This window comes from Fragaria vesca, linkage group LG2 (genome assembly GCF_000184155.1).
Source record: "Fragaria vesca subsp. vesca linkage group LG2, FraVesHawaii_1.0, whole genome shotgun sequence".
NCBI classification, from domain to species: Eukaryota; Viridiplantae; Streptophyta; class Magnoliopsida; order Rosales; family Rosaceae; genus Fragaria; species Fragaria vesca.
Window position 1 is genome coordinate 31,690,830 of NC_020492.1, and position 27,777 is coordinate 31,718,606.

At 35.8% G+C, this 27,777-nt stretch overlaps 1 protein-coding gene across 1 annotated transcript; it reads right to left on the reverse strand.

The window, feature by feature from the left end:
- Positions 1 to 20,741: 20,741 nt before the first annotated feature.
- LOC101298573 lies at positions 20,742 to 27,598 on the reverse strand. Its single transcript, XM_004291749.1, has 8 exons — positions 27,438 to 27,598; positions 27,037 to 27,351; positions 25,438 to 25,507; positions 24,561 to 24,814; positions 23,161 to 23,286; positions 22,603 to 22,654; positions 20,996 to 21,474; positions 20,742 to 20,877 (listed from the first exon to the last, which is right to left on the reverse strand). The coding sequence occupies exons 2-7, from the start codon at positions 27,127 to 27,129 to the stop codon at positions 21,020 to 21,022; spliced, it is 1,050 nt and encodes a 349-aa protein (XP_004291797.1). The 5' UTR covers positions 27,130 to 27,351; positions 27,438 to 27,598; the 3' UTR covers positions 20,742 to 20,877; positions 20,996 to 21,019.
- Between the last annotated feature and the right edge of the window lie 179 nt (positions 27,599 to 27,777).

A 27,777-nucleotide genomic window follows, 5' to 3' on the forward strand; every position in this document is an offset into this window, starting at 1 on the left:
TTTGTCCACTCACTCTAACGTTATTAAATGTTTTCCCCTGGGCCCTTCGTTTTAAATTGCCCAGTCTGCAGAGTTCGGGTTGGATCTAGTAGGAGACGAGGCATAGTCACCCGCATTTCTGCCAGTTTGCGCCAGTAGGTTACCTGTTCAACCTACTCGTGTTTTCTTGCTTCCGGTTGTGTTTAGTAGCTCTGAATACTTTAGAATTTTTGTATATTATGTGTTAAATTAAGAGTGTAATATTAATTTTCGAGTTAGGGTTGTCCATCTGCAAGGGAGATTTTCTCAATCTTTTCAGTAAATTTTTCTTGGAGGTGGTCCCCGCACGACTTACTCTGGGTTTCAGGGTGAAATTCGGGGTGGGTCGTGTCAGCTAAACTATTACATCTCCACCCGTCATCACATTTGATATTCAACCTTCATTTCCAAGCCATGCCTCTTTAAATAGCTCTCATTCTCTTCCCATACGAGTATGGTTCTTTCTCTAGTCTCTTTTCTCTCCAATTTCAAAATCTCTCATTTTTGTAGTTTTAGTCTATCTTTCATAGTTTGTATATAGTTGCTTTGATTTTGTGTGAGAGATAGGTGTGCAGGCGCTTGGGTTTCACCAAAACTGAAGTTACTATGATAGGAGCACAAAGTGTGACGTTCTTAATATGTTTATACCCTTTATTTACCCTTTGTTAACTCCTATTTAGTTGTTTTAGCTTTATATTTGTGTTTAGTATAGAATAATTGCTTAATGTAGAAATATGTAGGTTTTAGTGTTAGAATACATAGTATTTTCGGATTTGAATAATTTGGTGTTGAAATTGTGCTAAGTGTTAGAAATCCTTGTTTACTCAGGATTCCTGTTTTGATCAGGTTTCCATCTTTCCTCTTTCCTAGTTTCTAATTTTCTTATTTCTATTTCAGGAAAGTCTAAACCCGTGTTGACCAAGAAATGTTTTCCTGACTCATGAGGGAAAGGTGGCCGGCAGCTAGGAGTTCCTGCTTGAGCTAGGAGAAGTACAATCCGAGATATGTATGGAAGATGCTGTGAGATTTCCCAAGTCACCAAGGAAAGAGACCGTGCGGCCCAAGAGAGAAGGTTTTCCAAGTTCAAGATGGTTTTGTCATTCCTTAATGCATAAGGATTACTTGAAGACCAAGAGAGGAAGTTAAATCCAACTTGGACTTGGTTTTGCCGATTTAATAAGAATTCCTTGTGCTTGAGGAATTCTTGGAGATCAAATCTTGTTACTCTATATATAGGGCACGGCATGGTAGCAGTTTATCATCATCAACCCGTGCAAAATTACACCAAAGCTTTGCCGAAACTCTATCATTCTCCAAACACCATAATCCGAACTCACCATCATCCTTGATCCGAAGCAAGTAGCCTAGGGTTCCGCTCACTCGAAGAATAGAACAAGTAGGGATATTTTGACAGTGAGTTCCATCTTTTACTTTCGGATTAGAATGTGTTCGTTCTTTTTTATGTTTGTTTTAGGTTTTTGCTTAAGTATGTTTCGAATCTTGTCTATGAGATAGAAGTACTTTTGAGTCATGTGTTGAATTGAAGTTTATGATTTATGATCAATGATTTTAGGTTTTATGCCGTGAGTTTTATGTCCGTATACTTTAAGATTTTCGGTGTATTCTTCTATTTTCATGTGTAATTGATACAAGTAGTTGATGTTGCATGTGTTAATCATCCAAGGTTCGACTTTGATACAAGTAGTTGATAAGTTGCATTGTCTTTGTTATTTCACCGATTTTCTACCTATGTTTGATTTGGACTTGTGCTTAAACACATCGATTCTTTATGTGATACGTAATTGCATGATTAGTTTATGTGTGTGACCTATAAGTAGAGCACGTAGCCGAGCTTGTTTGTGTCATGATGTTGAATGAAACCCGTAGTCTAATTCAAAGTATGTCTATGTCATAGGAACCACGTAGGAACTTATGTGCATATCAAATTTAGGTTGTGTATTTGCTCACGGTGTGGACTTAATTGAGATTAGAGATCGTCTTCTTTGTTCTTGCATGGTTGTTTGGTTGTGTTTGCATGATTGTTGGTTGATCACATGTAAATATGTATAGAAGTAATTTAGGATTTATTTTTAATGTTTATTCCAAAATCATCAAAACCTTTAAACCCTATATGCTTATTTCGACATTTTTATTAGATTAGATGGATCTACCCTGTAGTTGGATCCCCGGTTTAGAACGATCCCTGCTTGCTTTATACTACGATTGATTTGTTGACAGGGTTAATTGATGCGTGTGCAAATACGTCTTATCATACTACACACTCTAAATCAATCACAACACTTCACTATTCTAAGCCTTTGTCTTGAGTTTGGGAATTGGTATGGTGTTTTGGGTTGTAAAAACCGAAAATACCATACCTTGAAGCAATTCTCACATCTAGAGAGTTAGGAGGAGTTTTTGGGTTCTTGGTTTGACTCTACCAAGGGTCAAACCCATGGGTATTTCCTTTCCTCTTTTACCTTCTCTTTCTCTTTGATGTATTTGGTTTGTTTTGTAATATGATGTGTTGTGAGTAGATGGATTGAGGCTAGCGCTAGCCCTAGTCAAGCTTATACGCAAACAATGTGGTTTTCCTTTAATTTGATGTTAATGCATGGTTTGAATCTTTGGGCTTCTAAACATTAATGCTTACTAAATGTGCTAGCTAGCCTTGTCACTTAGAAAGCATGTTTAGGAAACTAATAAATCGAAAACTTAAAATTGACAACTTCGTGAAACCGTGAGCATGAGTGACCTTTAGGTGGTGGCTTAGTATTTCTTACGTGAAGTATTAAGGTTCTTGAGTTTCTTACTTAGGACTTAATGAGTGTGCGGTGAGTTTAACCACTCCAAAAGTGGGCTTGCGGTACATAACCCGCTTGTGTTTTAAAGAGACATAAATGGGACTAAGGTTGTGTGATTTAACCTAACTCTAAAAGACTTTGTTAGATTGCATGATTAGTTGGTTTCTTGGTAGATTCACCAAAGCACTAGGGGGAAATTTGTCAAAGCATGTTTTGCATCAATACGGGTTACATTTGTGCATAGAGTAAGGCAAGGTGCAATGTCTAAGCCTCACTTCTCTCTTGTACCAATTTCTTACTTTTTGTTAGCTAGTTTCATTTTCCTCGTACTTAGTTAACTTAGTGGTGCTTCAACTTTTTAAAAATCGATTCACGACATAAACATTGTAAATATTATCTCTTGAATCGCTTCCAACGGCTTACGATTTGAGACTTGTAAAAGGTAGATTGCATGTGTTTTCTAGGTTTCATTTCACGGTAATTTAGTCAAGTTGAGTTTACCCCAATCTCTTGGGTACGATACTTTACTTTCCCCTATATTAAACTTGACCTTCTATACTTAGGAGTAGGTAGCATCACACACACATTTGCACATAGTTTAGACGTTAGGTGTGCTACCATTAAGTTTTTGGTGTCGTTGTCAGAGATTGAGTTTTCCCTATTAGGTTGTCGTAGGGACTAGAGAATCAATTTTTAGTTTACCTTGATTTTCTTTTACTTGTTTGCTAGATTTTATGTGGTAGATTTATTTTCGAGTTCGTTACAAGTGCTTTGGATAAGTGAAATACTTGCTTGTGGTAAGAAATTTGACCAAGTTCACCATACAGAAAAAAAAAGAAAAAAAAAAGACAATAATCTTGCCTAGTTTCTATTTACTTAATACTTGTGCAAATTCACCTTTTAGTTAGTAGATTAAATTTGTAGATGTAAATATTGGTACTTCGATTGTTTCTTTAAAATTAAAGAATTGTTGCAACTTGTAAATTCTAAAGTAAATAGGATTAGGTATTCTATCCTTATACCGTCAAGTTTATTCACTCTCCCTAAAAGTTGAGTGTTAGACAACACCCAAGGATCAGATTCGTCTTCCTTTTTGCCAAGTGAATTAGATTTAGATTTCTGTAACGTAATAGTTTCTCTCTCTTCATCACTAGGCGCACCTTAGTAGAAATATGATATCTTGGCAAGAGGATATGGATTTTATCCCTGGTGATGTGCCGTGTGCTAAGTAAGCCTCGCTCTACCAAAGCCGCACCTACTCTTACCTGGTCGTATTTTGAAAAGAGTTAAGCTAGCACATAATTTTGAAAAGAGTTAGCTGTACTTACTCCTACCAAACGGAAGAGAGTTAAGCTAGCACATAATTTGGAATTTCGCCAAGTTGCGCATGGTTTTAAACTACGCCAAACTTAAATTGGAATTATGCTAATTTCGTTACACTTGAGTTGGAACTACGCCAATTTGGAAATCTTTCTCTTATTTGCTTTCATATCTACAAGTTTCGATTAGTTTTTAATTTTCTAGAAATGGTTTCAAGTACATAGGAATTTTTTTTTTTTTAAATTACATTTTAGTTGTCTTTGTTACTAATCATTTGGGAAGTTATAGGTAAAAATTTTAGCCATGGATGAATGGGATCAAGGATGGATTGATTGAAAGCAATTTGAGCATCAAGGCTATTATGATGGGGCTTATGAACAAAAGGAGCCTTTTCATGAGCAACAAAGTTTTTACGGTGGCCGGTGGTTGTCAAGAGTGGACAACACATGTCAATGGGTATATGACACCTCAAGTAGAAGCACTAAGCTCTAACGTGGAAGCTGTGCTAATTGAGATTTTGGCCAAACAAAATGAGATGATTCAATGCATTCGAAATGAAGTTGCTTCCACCACTCAAGGATTACACAACTTAGAGAGACAAGTGGAGCAATTACTAAGTGAACTTAGAGAGCAATATGCGGAGGAAGATGCACAACTAGAAGCCAAATACCATGACTACTCCACTAAAGATGCCAAAACTCCCCTAGAGGACTGTCATTTGAAGCCTTGCCAAAATGAAGAGAGTCCTTTGATTCCTTGTCATGTTGAAGAAGTTGGAGAATCAAGCATCATCATTACTCCATCATCCAAGGAGCACGATCAAGAACTTCTTGTGGAGGGAGAGAATCAAGCAATGAGATGATTCAATGCATCCGAAATAAAGTTGCTTCCACCACTCAAGGGTTACACAACTTAGAGAGACAAGTGGAGCAACTAGCAAGTGAACTTAGAGAGCAATATGCGGTGGAAGATGCACAACTAGAAGCCATGTACCAAGACTACTCCACTAAAGATGTCGAAACTCCTCTAGAGGACTGTCATTTGAAGCCTTGCCGAAATGAAGAGAGTCCTTCGATTCCTTGTCATGTTGAAGAAGTTAGAGAATCAAGCATCATCATTCCTCCATCATTCAAGGAGCACGATCAAGAACTTCCCGTGGAGCAAGATAGGACACTGAGCACTCATGTTCACAATGAGTGGATTGAGATGAAGGTACGTTTACCTCTCAATCCCTCATTTAGTGCTCAGTGCTTCTATGATGAAGTGAAGGATTGGAAGGGAAGTGACACACTTGTTCACGACCCTCCACCTCACTTTTACATACTGATAGGTGCATTTTATGCAACGTTCTTAATATATTTCCAACCCTATTTAGCTATGTAATTCCTTTACCAATATTGATTTTAACTTAGTTTGTGTTTTTAGGTCGTAAATAAAGCCAAGGAGCATAAAAGAAGCAAAAGAGGAGAAATCTTGAAGGAAAAGAAATCCATATGGCGCAAGGAAAGAAATCAGAAAATCTGCTAGGAATTATTAGTCAACTTCAACAGAGGATTGTGATTAGCTCACAGTGATCCAGAAGATGAATCTTATATCAACGGAAAGCTAGAAGAGTCTAGTTTCCAGAACTTTTTGTGGATCGTCAATATCTATTTTGGAAAAGAAGTTATGACTATTTGAGTGGCCGAAGATCAGTTTGCCCGAATTTCTGATTTGGACCGACCGAAAGTTCAATTTCAAGGTGCAGACCGCATTGACATGCCCATAGATGAAAATTAGGGTTCTCTAACCCTAATAGCAGCTGCTCATACATATAGGAGGAGTTAGAGACAAAAAAGGGATCACTTCTTACGCACCAAAAGTCAGATATTGCCGTTTTTCTGCTCTCCATAACTGTAGCTCTGTTCCTGCCATATATCCTAGATTTAGCTTTAGTTTCTGCCAAGATTTGGACTTTTCCGAAGTTTGGCAGTTCATCTCTTCCGTGTGCTACTCTTGGGGTGCTTTGAAGCTTTCTTCGAAGATCAAAAAGTGTAAAACATGACTTCTACTTCTGTATTTCAATTTAGTTTTAATTTTAATAGTTTTTTTTCATCTTTGTGACGTTTGGATTTGATGTATGGGATGATTTTGAACTATTGTTATGAAATTTTTAGATTGTTATGATTGAGTGTTTGAGTTGTTTTTGATATTTGGTTAACTCAGATCATGCCTACTATTATGTTAGAAAGTCTATGATTCCGGTTTAATTCAATATGCTAACTCAGTCAAGTTAGCAAAGCCATAATTTATGCTAAGCCTCTTCCGATAAGTGTAGATTAACAAGTGGTAAAAGTTAGGATTCATGTGGTATGGGTTTCGATTAAGAACATAGATTGCATGTTAGGTTGTTAAGCCTTTTCCGGTAAATAAATCTAATATGTTCGAGTTCATCTTTTATGCTTAATGATTCATGTAGTGTACGTGTTGTATGGATGCACTTTGTATTAACATGATGTATTGCATGAAATATTCTATGTGTTAGGACTTTTCCAGCGTAGGAGACTTGAGAAGATTATGTGGGATGCATGACCACTTTCGACTTGTGTTTCGAATTCGTTTCTTACACTTAGTTAGCATGGTTTTAGGTTTTATGAATTGAAATAACTTGGATACTTGGTGTATGACTCTTGGTTGTGTTTGAAGCTGATCACATATATATAGTAGCTTAGGTTTTTGTTTCTTTTTAGTTTTAGGATTTTCATCACTTTTCTGTCCCCTGTTTTGTTTTATTTTATTTCTATACCAAACGATCTCTGAACCCCCTAAAAATCTGTACAGTTGTTCATATGTGTGTCTAATATATCTTTGTAAATTTTCATATTTTTCTGAGTAGTTTAAGTTAGGTTTTTAATTAGGTTTTCGACTGCTGTTTGTTAGGAATAATGGTTATTTTTGTAAATTGTTTAAAGGTTTTATTACTTGTTAATATTTGTTGTGTTTTTTAACACTTTGTTTTGCAAGGTACCCTCAATCCCTGGTCCTATACGATACCCTTATTTACCTTGTGTTACAAACGATAAAAAAAAATTATTTGATGCTGGTTTTGCACCCGTCACATACCTCAACTGCCTACTCCTTCCTTACGCATCACATCAATATCAACCTTGAAGAAAGAGTCAACATGGATACCTATACGAAAAATTGGAAAGAAGACGGAGAGAAGAAGATGGCCACCCATTTGGTCAAGCTTCAAGGACTACATAGACTAATTTTGTGTTTGCCTCTACGATATTTCAAGAAGTTCGTTGACTCCAAATAGTAAGGTGGTTTTGGTCAAGAAATATCCTCCCTAGAAAGTTGAGGAAGATTTATGGACCTTGTTAATGTCTTGTTAAACTTAAACTCAAATTAATGGATTTCAAAATAATGAAGAAATAAGGAGAAGATAGTTGAGAGTTTGTGGAGTGGGCCGAAAGCATGGGAATGTGTTCAAAGCCTAAGTGTGAGGTTCCATTAGTTCTATATGCATGGAGCTTAATGGATAGCAAGTGTCTAACTTGGTCTTGTTTGGTTATCACCTATATGCATTACAGAGCTAACAAAAGGGTCTACAAAGAGTTTGCATTTTCTAATCTTTCACTCTTATTTTTCTAAGCATGATATTTTTGGTCTTTGTGTTTCCATATTAATAATTTGTGACTTTAAGAGTTTTGGATACTTATTTCATCCTTGGTCAATGGATAAGACACAAAGATTTAGTTTTTATTGAAAGAACTATCCAAAGTTCAAGTGAGAGGTAGCTATCCTTTCTCTCATGCCATGTAGTTAGTTTAGTTGTTTTGAATGCTAGTCTTGGGCCTTAATGATGCATGCTCCCCAAAACATTGATGGGATCTTAATAGCTTCATACCACATTAAGGATTATATGATGTTTTAAAAGTGAGGTGTTTGTTAGGCCATTAATGTGAAAATTTATTTGTGTTGACTAGCATGTGGTAGTTAATAAGCATTTTGTCTTATGCCTAAAATTTGTTTCACCATTGTTCATTGCACATTGAGGACAATGTATGATTTAAGTATGAGGTGGTAAGGCTAAGTAATTTCATTCATCATCATTTTTTTTTATTTATATTTTGAAAACTACAAAAATTTGTTAGCTTGCTTGCTTGGTCCCAAAGAACGAAACAACCCCCAAGGATGAGATCGAACTTATGTCTAATTAATTTTAAGCTTGTTTAGCAATTGAAGATCAATGCTTTGTTAATAGAAGGATTTGGCGTTTTATGCTCACATGCACGTTAAAGTCATGTTGCCTATGTCATTTTAGATGCATTCATGTGGGAAAGATAACGACTAAATTTGTTGAAGTTGTCTATGCCAAATTATGTGAGTTTTTAAGCCTAAGAGAGTGCATAAAAGTTTCAAATGCACTAGTTCTTTCATTATGTGATCAATTAATTGTGCATGTAATCTAGAACTTGCTCTAAATCTTTCAAGACATTATATCAAAAGCATGAGTTATTATTGGGGAAAACCAAGACATTAGGTATTCACCATGGCCAAATAGCTTTGTCCTTGTAATTTTTTTTTTTTGCATCAACAAAGTGTGTTCTCTATTTGATACATGTTTTTGAATAAAATGATGACATACATTGATACATATCAAACTAGTCATAAGTCACTCAAGTTCAAGACGTCTGCAATGACTTGTGGCTCCTTTTGCAAGAGTTTTCCCTGTTTTGATATTTGCTTCAGCATTTCACGAAGTTCCATATACTTTGATAACCTTGTGCTGATTCATCCATGCTAATTTATTTCTGAATGAATGCAAGTCTCTAACCTGACGAACTCTCTCTCCATCCAGTCCTTCTTAATATCCTTGTGCAGTTGTCTTGCTTTGTGTACAATCTCAACAACAGTAGGTCTCCTCACTAGATTATTCTCTATCCTTTCTCGCAAATCCTTCCTAGTGTGATAAGGATACATCACATTCTTTTTTTCCTCAGAAACAAAAGGTTTCACATAATATGGGATCACCAATTTTGGCTTCTTGGGTAATCTACGCGCGAGACGATCTTTTAGTGTTATATCTTCTCCATCATCCTCAATAAAACTATTCTCTACATGTGGCTCTTTTTCCACAGAAACAAAAGGTTTCACATAAACTTTGTCATTATAATTAAATTCCACTAGTAAGCTAATTTGAGCCTTTGTTATGTGTTAGCCTTTTCATTTCTTCACCCCCACAAATGTCTACCAATTTAAACTTACATTTTTCCTTACCCTGTCTAAGCCAAGTGGTAAGTAATGTGAGACATATTATTAGTTTGGTGCTTGTAAATAGGTCTGAGGATAACAAAAGAATAAGTATGAGGTGGGGTAGAATATTTGTGTAGCCAAGAAAGAAAAATGGTGATCCTAGAAACATGTTTAAAGTATCAAAAGAAATGTCTAAAAGTCGACTACAGACTAGGGTCATAAAAAAAAAAAGTAGTTGTGCAAAAAGAGTGTGAGCGAAAAAAAAAATACAAAAGAGTGTGTGTTGTATAAAGAGGGGAATACATGTTTTTTTTAGTGGTGTAGTTGGGTTTGGGGAGAAGAAAATGAGGAATTATAAAGCACTTAGGCCTCGTTTGGTTCGCGGAAAGGAAAGTAGTTCATTTGTCTTTCCCACGGAAAGGGAAAGAGAATGGAAATAAAATTTCCCGATGACTTTTCGTTTCTACGTTTGGTAACACAAAGAAAATCATCTGGAAAATTGTTAATTAAAATAATAAAATAATATATTGTGAGTAATGAATGCAAGAAAATGAGATAGGAAAGTGGTTTTCTATGGATTTTGGAAGGAACAACTTTCCCTCACATTTTCCCAACCTTCAGGAAAATATTTTATTTCCTTCAACATTCCCAAACGTAGGAAAGGAATAACTTTTCTTTCCTGATTGTTACTTTCCAAGAACCAAACGAGGCCTTAGAGTCAACAAAAGAGTCTTATAGGATCTCAACAAGAGAATTGCTTACTAGAAGACTTAGAATTTATGATTTCATTTCCTGATTGTTACTTTTCTTTCCTGATTGTTACTTTCCACGAACCAAACGAGGCCTTAGAGTCAACAAAAGAGTCTTATAGGATCTCAACAAGAGAATTGCTTACTAGAAGACTTAGAATTTATGATTTCATTTCCTTTCATTTCTATAACCCCCGTCTTAAGCCCCATTGTAACCAAAATAAAAGATCTTGTGATCCGAGAGAACTCATGCAATGATCTTGTGGAGAAAAGATGGAAGAGCAAGCCTATGGAAAACATGTCAATTGAATTGTTTTTAAGTGCACACATTAACCACTAAACAGTACTTGAGTGAAAATAATGAGTGTATCCATATGAGTTTGATAATTAGGCAAGTGCGGTTCAAGTCAATCATATATGAATCATTTTAGGGTGACATACATGACATATGCGTCTATGATACCTTGTTGAGTATGACTTTCCAAATCCATTTATTCGCCTTGCATTTTGAAAATTTCGTTTCTAAACATGCTTAACTAAATGTTTGTCCACTATGACATGATTCTCTTGGGAAATGGTTAAAATCAAGGATGCAAGTAAGCCTTTGCGTTGTTAGTCTAGATTTTGTTTTGCTTAAGCATAAGCAAAGTGTAAGTGTGAGGTAGTTTAATATGTAAATATTTGCCTAGTAATTATTATTTTTTTCTTATTCTTTTGTGATGTTATTTTGATTGTTTATATACTTATTAGTAAGTTTTCTATTCATGCTAGGAAAAGGAGCAAAGGAATGGAAACGTGCCAAAAAAAGCGGCTTATGCATATATTCTGGTCATGGGGTGAAGAATCGAAGCCAATAGAGCAAATGCGGAAAGTTCACTAATAGACAAAATTGACCGGTCAACCCCGGTCAACAAAAGTCAACACCGGAAAGACAAGTAAAGCTCCGGTGGTCGGCAAGGTAGTAGTTGAAAAAGATAGTGGTAGATGGTCAACATGTCAAAAGAGCATGGAGGGCAATGAATTATTCAAATTCAAATTAGAATAAAAGAGTGGTGAAAGGGACATATATATTTACTCTTGTCCCCTTGATGTTGACAATGTCCCCTTGTCTTGTAAGCCAAATACTTATAATGCCCTTGTTTTATCCTCTTACACACACGAAATATCTATGGGTAGTTTAGGTATTAGCCAAAGAGCAAGATTCACTTTTGGTGCTTCACACACACTCTTTTCCATTACATCTCCATCCTTCATCACATTTGATCTTCACCCTTCATTTCCAAGGCATGCCTCTTTAAATAGCTCTCATTCTCTTCCCAAAGGAGTGTGGTTCTTTCTCTAGTCTCTCTTCTCTCCAATTTCAAAATCTCTCATTTTGTAGTTTTAGTCTAGCTTTTCATAGTTTGTATATAGTTGCTTTAATTTTATGTGAGAGATAGGTGTGTAGGCCCTTGGGATTCACCAAAACCGAAGTTACTACACACTCTAAATCAATCACAACATTTCACTATTCTAAGCCTTTGTCTTGAGTTTGAGAATTTGTATGCTGTTTTGGGTTGTAAAAACTGAAAATACCATACCTTGAAGCAATTAATTCTCACATCTAGAGAGTTAGGAGGAGATTTTGGGTTATTGGTTTGACTCTACCAAGGGTCAAACCCGTGGGTATTTTATTTTCTCTTTTCCCTTTTCTTTCTCTTTGATGTATTTGACTTATTTTATAATATGATGTGTTGTGAGTAGCCCTAGTCAAGCTTATGTGCAAACAATATAATTTTCCATTTATTTGATGTTGATGCATGGTTTGAATCTTTGGGCTTCTAAACATTAATGTTTACTAAACGTGCTAGCTAGCTTTGTCACCTAGAAAGCATGTTTAGGAAACTAATGAATCAGAAACTTGAAATTGACAACTTCTTGAAACCATGAGCATGAGTGGCCTTTAGGTGGTGGCTTAATAATTCTTACGAGAAGTATTAAGTTGCTTGAGTTTCTTACTCTGGACTTAATGCGTGTGCGATGAGTTTAACCACTCCAAAAGATTGTTAGGATTGTGGTACATAGCCCACTTGTGTTTTAAAGATACATAAATGAGACTAAGGTTGTATGATTTAACCCAACTCCAAAAGACTTCGTTAGATTGCATGATTAGTTGGTTTCTTTTTAGTTTCACCAAAGCACTAGGGGGAAATTGGTCAAAAGATGTTTTGCATCAATTACGGGTTACATTTTTGCATGAGTAAGACTAGATGCGATGTCTAAGCCTCACTTTTTCTCTTGTACCAATTTCTTACTTTTTGTTAGCTAATTTCATTTTCCTTGTACTTAACTTAGCATTACTTCAACTTTTGAAAAATCGATTCACGACATAAACATTGTAAATATCATCTCTTAAATCGCAACTTCCAACAGGTTGTGGTTTGAAACTTGTAAAAAGGCAGATTGCATGTGTCTTCTTGGTTTCTTTTCACAGTAATTTTGTCGAGTTGAGTTTATCCTAATCCCTTGGGTACGATACTCTATTTTCTCTTATATTAAAACTTGATCACCTATACTTAGGAGTGGGTAGCATCACACACACATTTGCACAGAGTTTAGACGTTAGGTGTGCTACCATTATGGAAACCCTCACTTTGGAGTGGGCGGGGTATATTTTTTTTAGAAATTCCCAACAAGGGCGCATGACAGCCGTGAAAGAGATTCCAATCTCTAATCTCCAATCTCCAACATCCTCTTCATCCATTTAACTATGTCTATCCTAGTTACAGTTCCCCCCGTATTATTTAATGCATCTTTAATATGCGAATTGGAACCGCTATCTGAGCAACTCTTCACAAATCTACTATCTACTACATCAGATTCCATATTTGTTTCTGCAGTGGCTGTGTTCTTTGCTGTTAAAGATTGATCAACACCAGCAATTTCCTACACATCTCTTTTTAGATCACCCACAGTTTGGGCCGCCAAGCTTGCAATGTCTCCTGCAACAACATACCCCCATATCAATCATAATATTGTGCTACTTCCATCAAAATAAAACTTGAACATTCCATTAGCATTCAAGAATATAAGAGAATGATTCAGATTGTGAAATGGATAATTCGCATGTGTATCACATTAAGCCACGTGGTATGACATTTGCAGTGGCTGTTAAACAGTGATAATGCTAAAAAGACTAAAATGATATAGACCAAGTTTAATGGCTAGATCAAATGCCTTATCGTTACATGGGGTTCACCTAGCAATATTTTCAACATCATCAATTAATTGGCCAGAAGAACTACAAAAACCAACAGATACAATGTCAAGGAAAATGGAAGGCCCAAATCCATGAGTAAGTAGCAAGAAGTAAGGGGACAATTGATTGCATATACCAAACAAGTAGAATTGTATAACAAATTGGGAAAATGAGACATTGTTTGTGGTTTATAAGGGTTTAGGGCACTCCACCCGTTGCCAATTGTTTTGGATGTGAACTCCAGACTACTTCATCATAGTATCAGAGCGGGTTACCCATGTCCACGTGTGAATGCATAACGGCCATACAAACTCCATGTCACCCTAAATGTTGTCCACATATTATGCTTGAAAATTCGTCACACGTGCGGCGGCGTGTTGAGATATAATCCCATTTCAGGAAAATAAGACATTGCTTTAGGTTTATAAGGGTTGGGCCACTACACCCATTACCAATTGGTTTTGGATGTGAACCTCATACTACTTAATCAATGTCCATTACCAAACATATCATCTTTTGATGTCCTTTTTTTTCTTTTTGACTGGTGTGCGTATATCTTTTTTAGTTCTTCCGATATGTGGAAGCAAAATGGAATATGTCTGATGCTCTACAAAGTTATTTTGACTTACCATTGAGAAAGTTTATTGACTAATTACTATTACAATGTTAGTCCCATCGAATAATTCTTTGAACGTGATACACACTTACCTATACTCACACTCGCACACGCAAACGTACACAACACACACACATATTTGTATATTTGAGCAGTGGAAGTAAAAAGATATCAGACCTTGATTATCAGGCTTTATTACTCGTACACATGGATGCCCATTTTCCCTCTCCTGTAACCACAAGAGCATTACAATCAATTAAATATAAAAGGAATAATGACGGTTTGTCTTTTCTAACTAAGTGAAAAATCTGACAGCTACACAGCAGATGATAAAATGTTCATTGATAGGCAATGATTCTGACACAACCAAAAACAGAGCAAAAGTATTCAATTGTTAATTTTAGTTCAGGGTGGGGATTTAGGATAATGAATAAAAAAAACTATGGAAAGATCTTTGTCACTTCATAGTAATGTTAACATGTGGCACTAGTAAGTTTTCATATCCTGAAGTGCCACATCATCATGATACAATTGTGACGTAAGCTTGCAAGTTGCAAGTACTTGACGATCCAAGTATATGAACAAAATTATTCATAGAGTGAGTTCAGGGATTAGTGGAAACATATGAAAGATTGTCTCAGTTTAGCTCTGATATTTGATATGTTGCTGCTTAAAACAAAATCCAACACAGAGAAACAAGACATATAGATGAGTAATGAGTCATACGTACCTTAGGTGTAGGTAGTGTCCAATCATATTCTAGAGACCAATCCAAGGATGAGCGCACGTCCTTGTAATAAGTGTCGTAAGCCTGTCCTTCAACTGCTTCACCGACAAGAGAAAGTGGCAACTCAACCTAGGGAAAAAAAAAGATGACGTGAATCAACATATAACAACAAGGTGCTATGCATGACCTGGTAACTATAAAGCTTATGTTGAGATGAAATAGAATGACAGACACATTGATGGACTAACTGGATGCATATAGGCCACCCGACCAACTTTCTCATAAAAAAAAAAAGTTTCTGAGTAAGTTAACCATGGAATAAACTAGAGCATTAAACTGAAGTCAAACACATGTATTTAATCAACCACAAAAACAGTAAAAGGATAACTAATGACTTAGCCTTTTAAATATATTGACATTTTAATTGATGCAAATGTAATCCGTAGAATGACTAATTTACAAAAGAATAAGAGGAATGAGTGGTGTACAATCTTTATTAACAACAGAAAGATACATACAAAATGGACAAGATATCCTCATCAAAGGCAAAACAACTCAAAAGATTATCTATCAAAAACCAACAACCCACAAAACACTCTAGAGAGAAATAAAAATAATAATTCTAAATAGTGCCACTCTCCTACCCCTCAAAAATACAAAAAAGATCATCTTTAAAAGCTTCAGAAAACAAATCCCAAAGAGCCAAACAAAATCTTGTCACGTCCCAGAGCTCCTCTATTTCTAGCGTTCATAGACATCGTAAAAACGGTCATGTTTCTTTAAAACTAAAGCATCCAAACATCCAACCAACACAGCCCCACAAACACTATGGCTTTATTTTCTACCTTTTACCAAAACCAGATTGGATTTGGCTAAAGAGAGCATGAATCCATGCTGGGGACTCCTAAGTCACCCCAGGCTTCCCCCAAAACTTCTACTGACATGAGACCCACCTCACACTGCAAAACAAACAAAAAATAAATTTGAGAAGGAAAGAAGGAAATCTAATATGATTGATCATCACCTGGGAGATTAGGAGATTAAAGAATTATTACAAATGTGACAAATCATAATCTGTTTTTTGATTACAAGTTTACAATAAGGAAAATTAAGATTTTTGTGTGTAGTGACAAAGAAGGAAAACAAAATATAAAAGATATTCCATCTAATATTATTAATTATCAACTAGGGGCCGGTTCAAGGGACGTCAAATTTGACACAAATTTTGACACTATTTGCAGTGTCTCTATTCACTTTAAAAAGCAACAATTAGGCCTCCCATGTTGAAGCATATCGCACGAAATCAACCTCTCATGTGCCACTTACTAACCTAAAATCTTGACCTCCGGAATTTTATTCCCATTTAAGTTTGCTAGAGAGAACCTACGATAGAGGCTCCCTTAATCAAAACGTGTAAAAGGAGTTTCAGGAGAAAGCACCAGAAGCTTCCATCCATTACCTTGCTGTGATGATGAATATAAACACAAGCTTAATTAAACATGTATAGCAAAGCAGCTAGAGTGAATTTTGTAAGTTGAACAACTTAGCGAGTGAAATGCCAAGGATTGAGTTGATAATTATTGGAATGTTAGATAGAACATAACTCAAGGGGAAGAGAATGAATATCTACTCCGAATGAAGAGTCACATAAAATGGTAACTATGCAAGCTAAACTAGCACTTAACATAGTCAGATGATAAGAGAGGAATATAAGAAACTACCTTCAATTTTTTATGCCCTAATACTTTTGTTATTTTTCCGGACCAATAACAACCATCTTTCCACCAATCAACTAAATCTCCAACCTTCCAAGCATCACTAACAATAACTACCACTTCCAATATGGTATTGGCATCCGGCCTTTTATACTTCCATGATAGATAGAAAGAAAGGGAGAACATATCATCAATATGTTCCCCTTTCTTTTCCTCTTACCATCAGCAGGGTTGTGTTGATATATTTTCTCCCAAGTTATTTCTGCAGTTGAGAACAATTCATGAATTAGAAATTATTATAAAAATATTAAAATGAGACAGATCATTTTTCAGCCGAGCTATCGATTGCATGATAACCAAAAACAACAATATAGAAAAATTATACAAACATGAAACAAGACAAAAGCTAAACTGACTAGTATCACTCGGTCTTAGTTATATCTTCAAGATCTTTTTGTGTGAAACTCATAATGTATGTTAATGTATCACAGACAACATTAATTAAACAAGAAGCTACTTTTTGTGTCATGGTGACATATAGACAGGTTACATGCACAAAACTTCTTTTGGATTAATCATTCCATATTCTACAGTTCAACATAATCGACAGTTCAAGACTTCGAAATGAACATATGATTAGCCTCGAAAAATCTCTAATATGCCTCATTAACCCTTTCTAGGATGAAAAACTATGGGTTAACCAACCAAAATTATATTTGTTGGTTGGCTCCTATTGAGAGGCAGACTGAAAACAAAGGATAGTTTATCTCATTTTGGAGTAATACAAGATAATTCTTGCTGTGTTTGCAATGAGGACAATGAAACAATTGATCACCTCTTTGGATATTGTAGGTTCACCAAAGAGATTTGGGATGCAATGAACATATGTCCACCCATTAATTGGCAAGCAAAGTCTTACATAATTAGTTCTTAGATAATCCTTTTGATGTAGATATTTTTCAGAAACTAATAATGACTTGTTGGCAGGTTTGGAAAACAAGAAATGAGATTGTCTTTAGAGGTAAAACCCTTAATATCAGAACCACAATTGTGGCTATAACATGTAACTTGCAGAATGCAACCTCTTTACTGGCAAAAGCGAATCCTATGCCCTCGGGGAATATGAATATTAGATGGGTTCCACCATCTCATGGAAGAATCAAAATCAATTTTGACGGTTCTGTCCAGTAGCCTCATTTGTGCTAGCGTCCCGGTTTTACCAAGATAGAAGTGGAAGGTGACTCAAAATTAGTGATTGATGCTGTGAATGACACTTCAGGCCCTCCATGGAAGCTGTTCAAGTAGTTCCTTTGAGTTTGTGTGTTTCAAGCATGTGTTTAGAGAAGCAAATTTTATGGCTAATGCTTTGGCCAATCTAGGTCATAGGCTTAGTAATATGTGTTTTTGGGAGGAGAGTGTTCCATCGGAAACTTCGTCTGCTCTTGTCTTTGACATTGTTAATATTGGGTGCACTAGTTAGGGGTGGAATTTTGAAACCGAAAACCGAAAAAAACCGAGTCAAAAACCAAACCGAAATTGGAAAAAACCAAACCGAAAAAAAACCAAACCGAACCAAATTAGTTTGGTTTGGTTTTTGGTTTCGGCCTTCGAAAAACCAAACAGAACCGAAAAACCGAATCCCTCTAAAACGACATCGTTTTTTGTCTTTATTTTCTTTTTAAATATTTGATTTGAAGAATATGATTTTAGGTTTTATGTTCTATATAATTATATGTTTATCTTTTCTAATATTTTTCTTTTTATTTTCTTTTTATGTACATATAGAAATGTTCTAGGTGTCGTGTATGCGAAGTATAGGAAGTGATATGTTACCTTTAAAATCGAAGACCTCATTCTTGCGAGCTTTAGATGATGAACTATAATATTTAATTTATTTTTCTCTTCTTTATTCAAATTTATGATTTTTAAACTTTAAAATTCAGAATTAATTTGGATGGACTTTAAATTATGGAGTCTATATTTTGTGTTTAAGATAAACTTAGAAGTTTTAAAATTATGGTATCATGGTGTGCTAGTGTGGTCAATTCCCAATACTTTCGAAATTATTGAGTATTAAATTTTTAAAGTATCTCTTTGGTTACATTTTTATAGATTGTTGGAGAATCATTATCATAAATTTTATTGATATATTATATGTGCTTATAAAAACAAATAATGGAAGAAGAAAAAAGACCTAAAGTACGATAATATTTTACTAAGCTAAAAACATAAAAATTTTAAGAAAAATTAAATTTTATTTTTAAAAGAAGAAAAAGCGAAAAAAACCCGAAACCGAACCGAACCACGGTTTAGTTTGGTTTCCGGTTCAAGGTCTCAAAAAATACCAAATCGAACCGAATTTTTTATTTGGTTTGGTTTTCGGTTTTAAGTGAAAACCGAACCCACCCCTAGCACTAGTTATTTTCCTTTTCCTATTTTTTTTAAAAACAAAAAAACTAGTTGGTGCTAGTTCAGGGCACCTAATTCTCATCTCTAGAACACAGTCCCATCTCCAATGCGGCATTAAGTCAGAGACTGTGTGGAAACTAAAGCAAAATCAACTATGTGTCAGAACTACGTGTTTAGGCATCCGTTTTCATCGAGAACCATATTAAGTAAATAGGGGAATCAAATCAATACAAAATTTTAATAAACAATCCATAATAACCACATTTCCTATCAACATAGACCGCTTATGAGGGGCAACAGTAGATGCTTTGTTTTGTTTTAAAGTTGGGTATCTAAAACACCAACTCTCCTAATGAACATCAGCATAATACTCATCAATCCCTGCACCAATCCAAACAACAAACCAAGTAACCAACACTATTCTACAAGTGCAGGATACTAAGCACCAATATAGTAAGTACCAAAAACAAAGAACAACGTACCTCCAAACGAAACTCTAGTCCAGCTCCAAGTTAGCCCTAAACTAAATATGCTTAAATATTGTGTTGGTGTTTCGACTTATGAAGGGTGTATTTGGTGCAGGATACTAAGCACCAATATAGTAAGTACCAAAAACAAAGAACAATGTACCTCCAAACGAAACTCTAGTCCAGCTTCAAGTTAGCCCTAAACTGAATGCTTAAATATTGTGTTGGTGTTTCAACTTATGTACCATTGGAAAGGTCTATGTGTCTACTTTCCAGGAACATCAACCATTTGATCATACCTATCATATTTAGTGAGTTATGACTATTTTCGTAAAGTAGGACGGATCTGTCAGAGAATCTGATTTTGCCAAAACAGTCAATTTTGACTGGAACTTTGTGAACAGCTCTTGATGAACCAGAATGTGTGTAATATACGGTTGGAAAGCTAAATGAGTCTAGTTTCCAAAACCGTTTACGGTTCGTTCATATGTATTTCCTAGAGGAAGTTACGGCTATTCTAGTAACTGAAGGTCATGCTGCGTGGAAATCTGATTTCCTGCACGAACTTATGTTTTGAGTTCATAAGTGGCCTTCTCCTCAAGATCTAAGTGTAAAAGATCATGTTTGAAGACAATACGGCATGATCTAGTTAATCATTGCCCAATGCCACATTTGAAGACATGTTAAAGAGAATTGACATGCTAAGTTGTTAAAATTTCCGTGATTAGTAAAAATCAAGAAGAGCCCTATGATTGATGTAAATATCAAGGAGAGGTGCGAACTTCAGGGGGAGTCTATCACATACATACATGTCATTATCAAATGTGAAAGGTGCGTCGTATTCTTTTTCTCTTACGATTAATGTTTAGTTTTTCTCTCATAGAGTTTTTGTTACTTGACGAGGTTTTTAACGAGATGACATATCAGCACCACGGGCATGCCGGCGAGCGGCACAAGAGGGAGTGTTGTAGGATATTTCATATGTGTGCCTTGCCTTATGCCATGAGGATATGTAGTTAGAATAAGACTATATATTCCTTATCATTACCATATTGATATCATTACTATATTGATACTTTGTAATTTCTATCAATGAATAAAATGATGATTCTCTTCCTATCTCTTTGTCTCTACACTTTATACTTCATTAGGTTGATGGATATATAATCAAGATACAACTCTCAGTTGACACAGCATGGCCCTCATCAAACATGCAATATGACACTTGAAATACAGACAACAACAATAGGAGTAAATTGTATAGATCCAATGGATATACACGACCACTCCAAGGAACTAAGTCAGGCGCTAGAAAGCTTTCGTCATGCTACATTTCAAAGCCGGACAACAACATTACATCACTCATTTTCGATGGTTATGCAGCTCTTGGTCTTCGTGGGCTCTACATCTGGAACAGGATGATAAAGCATCAGCCAACAATCTCCAACTAGAGACTGAATTAGTAGAAAGGGTATGTTCATGCCAAGCTTAAGATACACACCAGAATTATAGAAGTTACTTGAATGAACACTAATGAACTGTGGTCATGTCCAGTTTTCTCCTGCCATCCTACCTAGCCAACATAAGCCCCAAAAGGTTTACAAAAATAACAAATGCATATAGTCAGAATGGATAGAAAGCAGTCTAAATGCAACTCAGACTTTTACAAGTTAAAGAAGAATGTAGCATACCGTTTAACTTGCTAGTGGAAACCCTCACTTTGGAGTGGGCGAGGTATGATTTTTTAGAAATTTCCAACGGGGGCGCATAGCACCCGTGAAAGGCATTCCAATCTCCAACATCCCCTTCATCCATTTAATCCGGTTTACAAGTTCCTCTAAGTCCAAAATTGCAGCTTCTAATGTATCAGAGCTCACTGGATTTAATATTATGCCTTCATCAGCTTTCATCCTCTTGAAAGATCTACCATTATCAACTATGTCTATCCTAGTTGCAGTTCCCCCCGTATTATTCAATGCGTCTTTAATATGCGAACTGAAACCGCTATATGAGCAACTCTTCTCAAATCGACTATCTGCTACATCAGATTCCATATTTGTTTCTGCAGTGACTATATCTTTTGCTGTTAAAGATTGATCAGCATTAGCAATTTCCTGCACATCTCTTTTTCCTTCATCCACAGTTTGGGCCGCTAAACTTGGAATGTCTCCTGCAACAACATACCCCCATATCAATCACATTATCGTGCTACTTCCATCAAAATAAAACTTAAACATTACATCAGCATTTAAGAATATAAGAGAACAACTAGATCGCGAAATTGATAATTTATGTGTATCACATTAAGATGGCCGTTAAACGGTGATAATGCTAAAAAGACTAAAATGATATGGACCAAGTTTAACGGCTACATCAAATGCCACATCGTTACATAGGGTTCACCTAGCAATATTTTCAACATTGTCAATTAATTGGCTAGAAGAACTACAAAAACCAACAGATACAATGTCAAGGAAAGTGGAAGGCCCAAATCCATGAGTAAGTGGCAAGAAGAAAGGACAGTTGATTGCATATACCAAACAAGTAGAATTGTATAACACCAGATAACAAACATCTTCTACAAATCACCAGAGGCCAGGATGCAATGTTTGTTGAGATATAATCCCACATCAGGAAAATAGGACATTGTCTGTGGTTTATAAGAGTTTGGGCCACTCCATCCATTACTAATTGGTTTTGGATGTGAATCTCAGACTATATCATGATATCAGAGCGGGTTAGCCATGTCCACGTGTGAATGCGTAACGACCACACAAACTACATGTCACCCTAAATGTTGTCCACGTGTTATGCTTGAAAATTCGCCACACGGGTGGGGGGGGGGGGGGGGGGGGGCGGTGTTGAGATATAATCCCACATTAGGGAAAATGAGACATTGCCTGTGGTTTATAAGGATTTGAGCCACTCCACCCATTGCTAATTGGTTTTCGATGTGAGCCTCAAACTACTTAATCAATGTCCATTACTAAACATATCATCCCTTAATGTCCTCTTTTTTCTTTTTGACGGGTGTGCGTATATCTTTTTAGTTCCTCCGATATGTGGAAGCAAAATGGAATATGTTTGATGCTCTACAGAGTTATTTTGACTTACTATTAAGAAAGTTTATTTGACTAATTATCATTACAATGTTAGTCCCATTGAATAACTCTTTGAACGTGATACACACCTACCTATACTCACACTCACACTCGCACACACAAACGCACACAAACAGTCAGATACGCACACACACATATTTGTATATTTGAGCAGTGGAAGTAAAAAGATATCATACCTTGATTATCAGGCTTTATTACTCGTACACATGGATGCCCATTTTCCCTCTCCTGTAACCACAAGAGCATTACAATCAATTAAATATAAAAAGAATAATGACGGTTTGTCTTTTCTAACTGAGTGAAAAATTTAACAGCTATATAGTAGAAGATAAAATGTTCATTGATAGGCAATCATTCTGGCACAACCAAAAACAAAGCAAAAGTATTCAATTGTTTCCAAAATTTTAGTTCAGGGTGGTGATTCAGGATAACGAATAAACAAAACTTTGGAAATATCTTTGTCACTTCATAGTAATGTTAACGTGTGGCATGAGTAAGTTTTCATATCTTGAAGTGCCACATCATGATAATGCAATTGTGACTTATGCTTGCAAGTTGCTAGTACTTGACGATCCAATTATATGAACATAATTATTCATAGAGTGAGTTCAGAGATTAGTGAAAACATGTGAAAGATTGTCTCAGTTTAGCTTTGATATTTGATATATTGCTGCTTAAAACAAAATCCAACACAGAGAAACGAGACATATAGATGAGTAATGAGTCATATGTACCTTGGGTGTAGGTACTGTCCAACCATATTCTAGAGACCAATTCAAGGATGAGCGTAGGTCCTTGTAAGAAGCCTCGTAAGTCTGTCCTTTAACTCCTTCACCAACAGGAGGAAGCGGCAACTCAACCTGGAAAAAAAACAGATGATGTGAATCAACATATAACAGCAAGCTGCCGTGCACAACCTGGTAACTATACAGCTTATGTTGAGATGAAATAGAATGACAGACACAGTGATGGACTAAATGGATACATATAGGCCACCCGACCAATTTTCTCATAAAAAAAAAAAAAATTTACAGAGTAAGTTAACCATGGAATAAACCAGAGCATTAAACTGAAGTCAAACACAAGTATTTAATCAACCACAAAAAAAGTAAAAGGATAACTAATGACTTATACTTTTAAATATATTGGCATTTTACATGATGCAAATGTAATCCGTAGAATGATTTATTTACACAAGAATAAGAGGAAGCATTGTACAATCTTTGTTAACAACAGAAAGATACATACAAAATGGACAAGATATCCTCATCAGAGACAAAACAACTCAAAAGATTATCCATAAAAAACCAACAACCCACAAAGCATTCCAGAGAGAAATAAAAATAATAATTCTAAATAGTGCTGCTCTCCTACCCCTCAAAAATAGAGAAGATAATCTTTAAAAGCCTCAGAAAACCATATCCCAAAGAGTCGAAAAAAATCTTGCCACGTCCCAGAGCTCCTCTATTTCTAGCATTCACAGCCCCATAAACACTATGGCTTTATTTTCTACCCTTTACCAAAACCAGATTTGATTTGGCTATAGAGAGCATGATTCCATGCTGGGACTCCCAAGTCACCCCAGCCTCCCCTCAAAGCTCTACTGACATGAGGTCACCTCACAAAGCAAAACAAACAAAAAATAAATTTGATTAGCAGTCTCTATTCACTTTAAAAAGCAACAATTAGGCCTCCCTTGTTGAAGCTTATCGCACGAAATCACCCTCTCATGCGCCACCTACTAACCTAAAACCTTGACATCTGGAATTTTATTCCCAATTAAGTTTGCTAGAGAGAAGCTACAACAGAGGCTCTTTTAATCAGAAAAATAGAGCACCAGAAGCTTCTATCCATTACCTTCCATCCATTACCTTGCTGTGATGATGAATATGAACACAAGCTTAATTAAGCATGTATAGCAGAGCAGCTAGAGTGAATTTTGTAAGTTAGAACAACTTAGCGAGTGAAATGCCAAGGATTGAGTTGATAATTAGTGGAATGCTAGATAGAACATAACTCAAGGGGAAGAGAATGAATACCTACTCCGAATGAATAGTCACATAAAATGGTAACTATGCAAGCTAAACTAGCACTCAACATAGTCAGATGTTATGAGAGGAATATAAGAAACTACCTTCAACTTTTTATGCCCTAATACTTCTGTTACTTTTCCGGACCAATAACAACCATCTTTCCACCAATCAACTAAATCTCCAACTTTCCAGGCATCACTGACAACAACTACCGCTTGCAATATGGTATTGGCATCCGGCCTTTTACTTTCATGATAGATAGAAGGAAAGGGAGGACGCATCATCAACATGTTCGCCTTTCTTTTCCTCTTACCATCAGCAGGGTTGTGTTGATATATTTTCTCCCAAGTTATTTCTGCAGTTGAGAACAATTCATGAATCAGAAACTATTAAAAAAATATTAAAATGAGACGAATCATTTTCAGCCGAGCTATCGATTGCATGATAACCAGAAACAACAATATAAAAAACTATACAAACATGAAACAAGACAAAAGCAAAACTGACTAGTATCACTCGGTCTTAGTTATATCTTCCATTAATGGACACCATATAGTCATAATACATTTATGAATCAGAAACTACTAAAAAAAAAGACACAAATTATTTTTCAGCCAAGCTATTGATTACATGATAACCAGATTCAACAATATCGAAAAATTAAACAAACATGAAGCAAGACAAAAGCTAAACTGACTAGTATCACTCAATCTTAGTTATATTTTCCATTACAGCACACCATAGTCATAATACAGACCCATATTGTCTGGTAGTTGGTACTATGTGCAATGTGTACAGTCCAATCTTTATGATCAGGAAATCAAAAGTACAGTATATTTATGCACTGCTGTATACGTCTTTTTTTTTTTGTAATACATGCAGAACATAAAAGAGTAAAATCAAGCTGTTCATGCAACAACCTAAAATGATAAAGTGCACAACTTGGTGAGCTTAAACTCTTCAAAATATAGCTCTTACTTTCATCTGGAAAGTCATAATACTTCAAAGCACATGACAGCTGACCATTTCTCCAGCCAATATCTATTATCTGAATAATAATAGAAACGTTGTTAGAGCTCATCAGATTACTGTTTGGACTAATAATAAACAGAAAAAAAAAGCCTCAATAAAAAATATGAAATAATCACTAATAGTTTGCATAAAAAACTCCTTCAATAATACTCATTGTCCTTTTTTTCAATTTTTTGAAAGAATAAAACTCAGTGTCCTTCATAGGTTATTACACTCCCAACAATTTTGACCCACCATTTAATGTTCAACAACATCATATATTTCAGTGCTCTCCACCTTACCGAAATCGGTATTTATACCTACCAAAGAGTACTTAGCTCTATTGATCTTCAGGCAAGAGATCATGCAAAACCTTTCAATGATCAAGTTTAAGTTGGCCAGTTATTGATCAGAGTTTAATGAAGAACAGATGGTATTGTCCGCGAATCAGATATGGGTAATCAGAGTTTTCCCTACCAGTAATCAGACCTTCAATAACGATGAAATTTCTTGCCTGCTCCATAAGTCCACTTAAGACATCCACAACGTAGATAAAAACAAAGTTTATGGGGATCACCATGTCTCAATCCCTTAGTGGCGTTATAATTTCATTTACATCTTCTGTTTATGATATAAGAAAAGTCAGATGATTCCAGGCAGCAGCCAGTCCACCTCGTCCATCAAATTCCAAAGTTTTTTTTCTTTCTCAGAACATAGTCCCTGAAATCCCATGCAAGGTGGTCATCGGATAATTTTATTGTAGTCTAAAAGTGCTCTACTAACAAATCGCTGCTCAACTCAAGTTTTTCAATGAAATCCCTTCTTCTTCTACTGTTAACTATGTACAGTGGAAGAACACTGTCTTGCTATCTACAACCTAGACACCAATTCACCTCTTGCCTCCATAAAAATTTCTTATCTGGAAACAAGCTCTTTTAAATTCCCCCTTGGAAGCTCTCTCTCCCTTCCCTAATCTCCACACAGTCCTCCTTCCAACTCTTCCTCATCCAGCTCCTTTGTTTTTGCACCACTTCCTTTTTCTCAATCCCTACAGCACCAACGACCTCTCTGTCCATTCTTTAATTTATCCTTTCAAGCTTCTTAAATTTGTCACAATAGTGAACCCTGCCAGCCTCGAAAGGATCCTCACCGCGAAGTTGTCTTTAAAAAAAAAGGGTGCTCCAACCACAGATTTTCTAATCGAAAAGGTCCAGTCCCCATTTATTGTTGTTTGCATCCAACAAGACTTATAAAAGAAAACAATCAAAGATTATGCCTACGCTTACTCTGCCCTAATCACAGTTTCAGTGATTCTAAATCATTGATAACTTTTGCATTTCATAACTCCTGCCTTAATTGGACATCCTAACTATTATTCTTTTAAATCAAGCTACCTCTGATTTCCATTTATATGCTACATGTGTTTGACAACAGCCGAGGAAGTGAAAATCAAGATAACGACACAAGAAGTTGAAAATTGTTCAAACAAGATATAAATAAATGCAGGTAAATAAAACAAACGTTTTATCATCAACAACTGCTACTGATCTCGAGTGCAGTACATACCTTACACCGGAACCACGCACCACGAAAGCCTTTCAGAAACGATCTTGTTTCCACGTCCTGTCCAACTTTAAATGGTAGAGTATGCAGGGCCATGATGATTACATACACCTGGCCCTAAACAAATTTCAGCCAAATGCAAAGACTTGGCAGAAACAGATACAAATAATTCAAACAACAATTTGGGGAAATAATAATTTAATTCATGGGAGACACTTGATTTGATTAAGGGCTGTTTGGTAGCAGCACTTTGCTGGAAGCCACTTCTGAAGAAGCATACATAAATGGTATATGGACTTGGAAAGCAGCTTAAAACACCTAGAAAACAGTTCAGAGCTAAGAATTCGAAAATCACAGAGAAAATTCGATCAATTTCAGCAAAATTGGAAAGAGAAAAGACGCACCTGAAGATATCACGTTTGACCCATCATTGCCGTCTAAAATGGAAGAACGAGGAGAATTAGAGGGTAAGAAAATCGATACCTGAATATGGCTCTCCAAAACATAGGGGGCGCTGCGCTCTGCCGCTCTAACCTCAAACGCACTGTTTTCAGTTTTGAGCTCCTCACTTGTGAGCTGGCCCCTCAATTTGTCTTTTTCTTTGTTTTTTCTTTTATCTTTTTTTTTAGAGAAATTTTAAATACACACCCCTAATATCTTAATACACATTTCTTACTTAATACACCACTTATCAAGTTTTTTATTTTAATATTATACTTAATACACATCCTAAATTACCTAAAA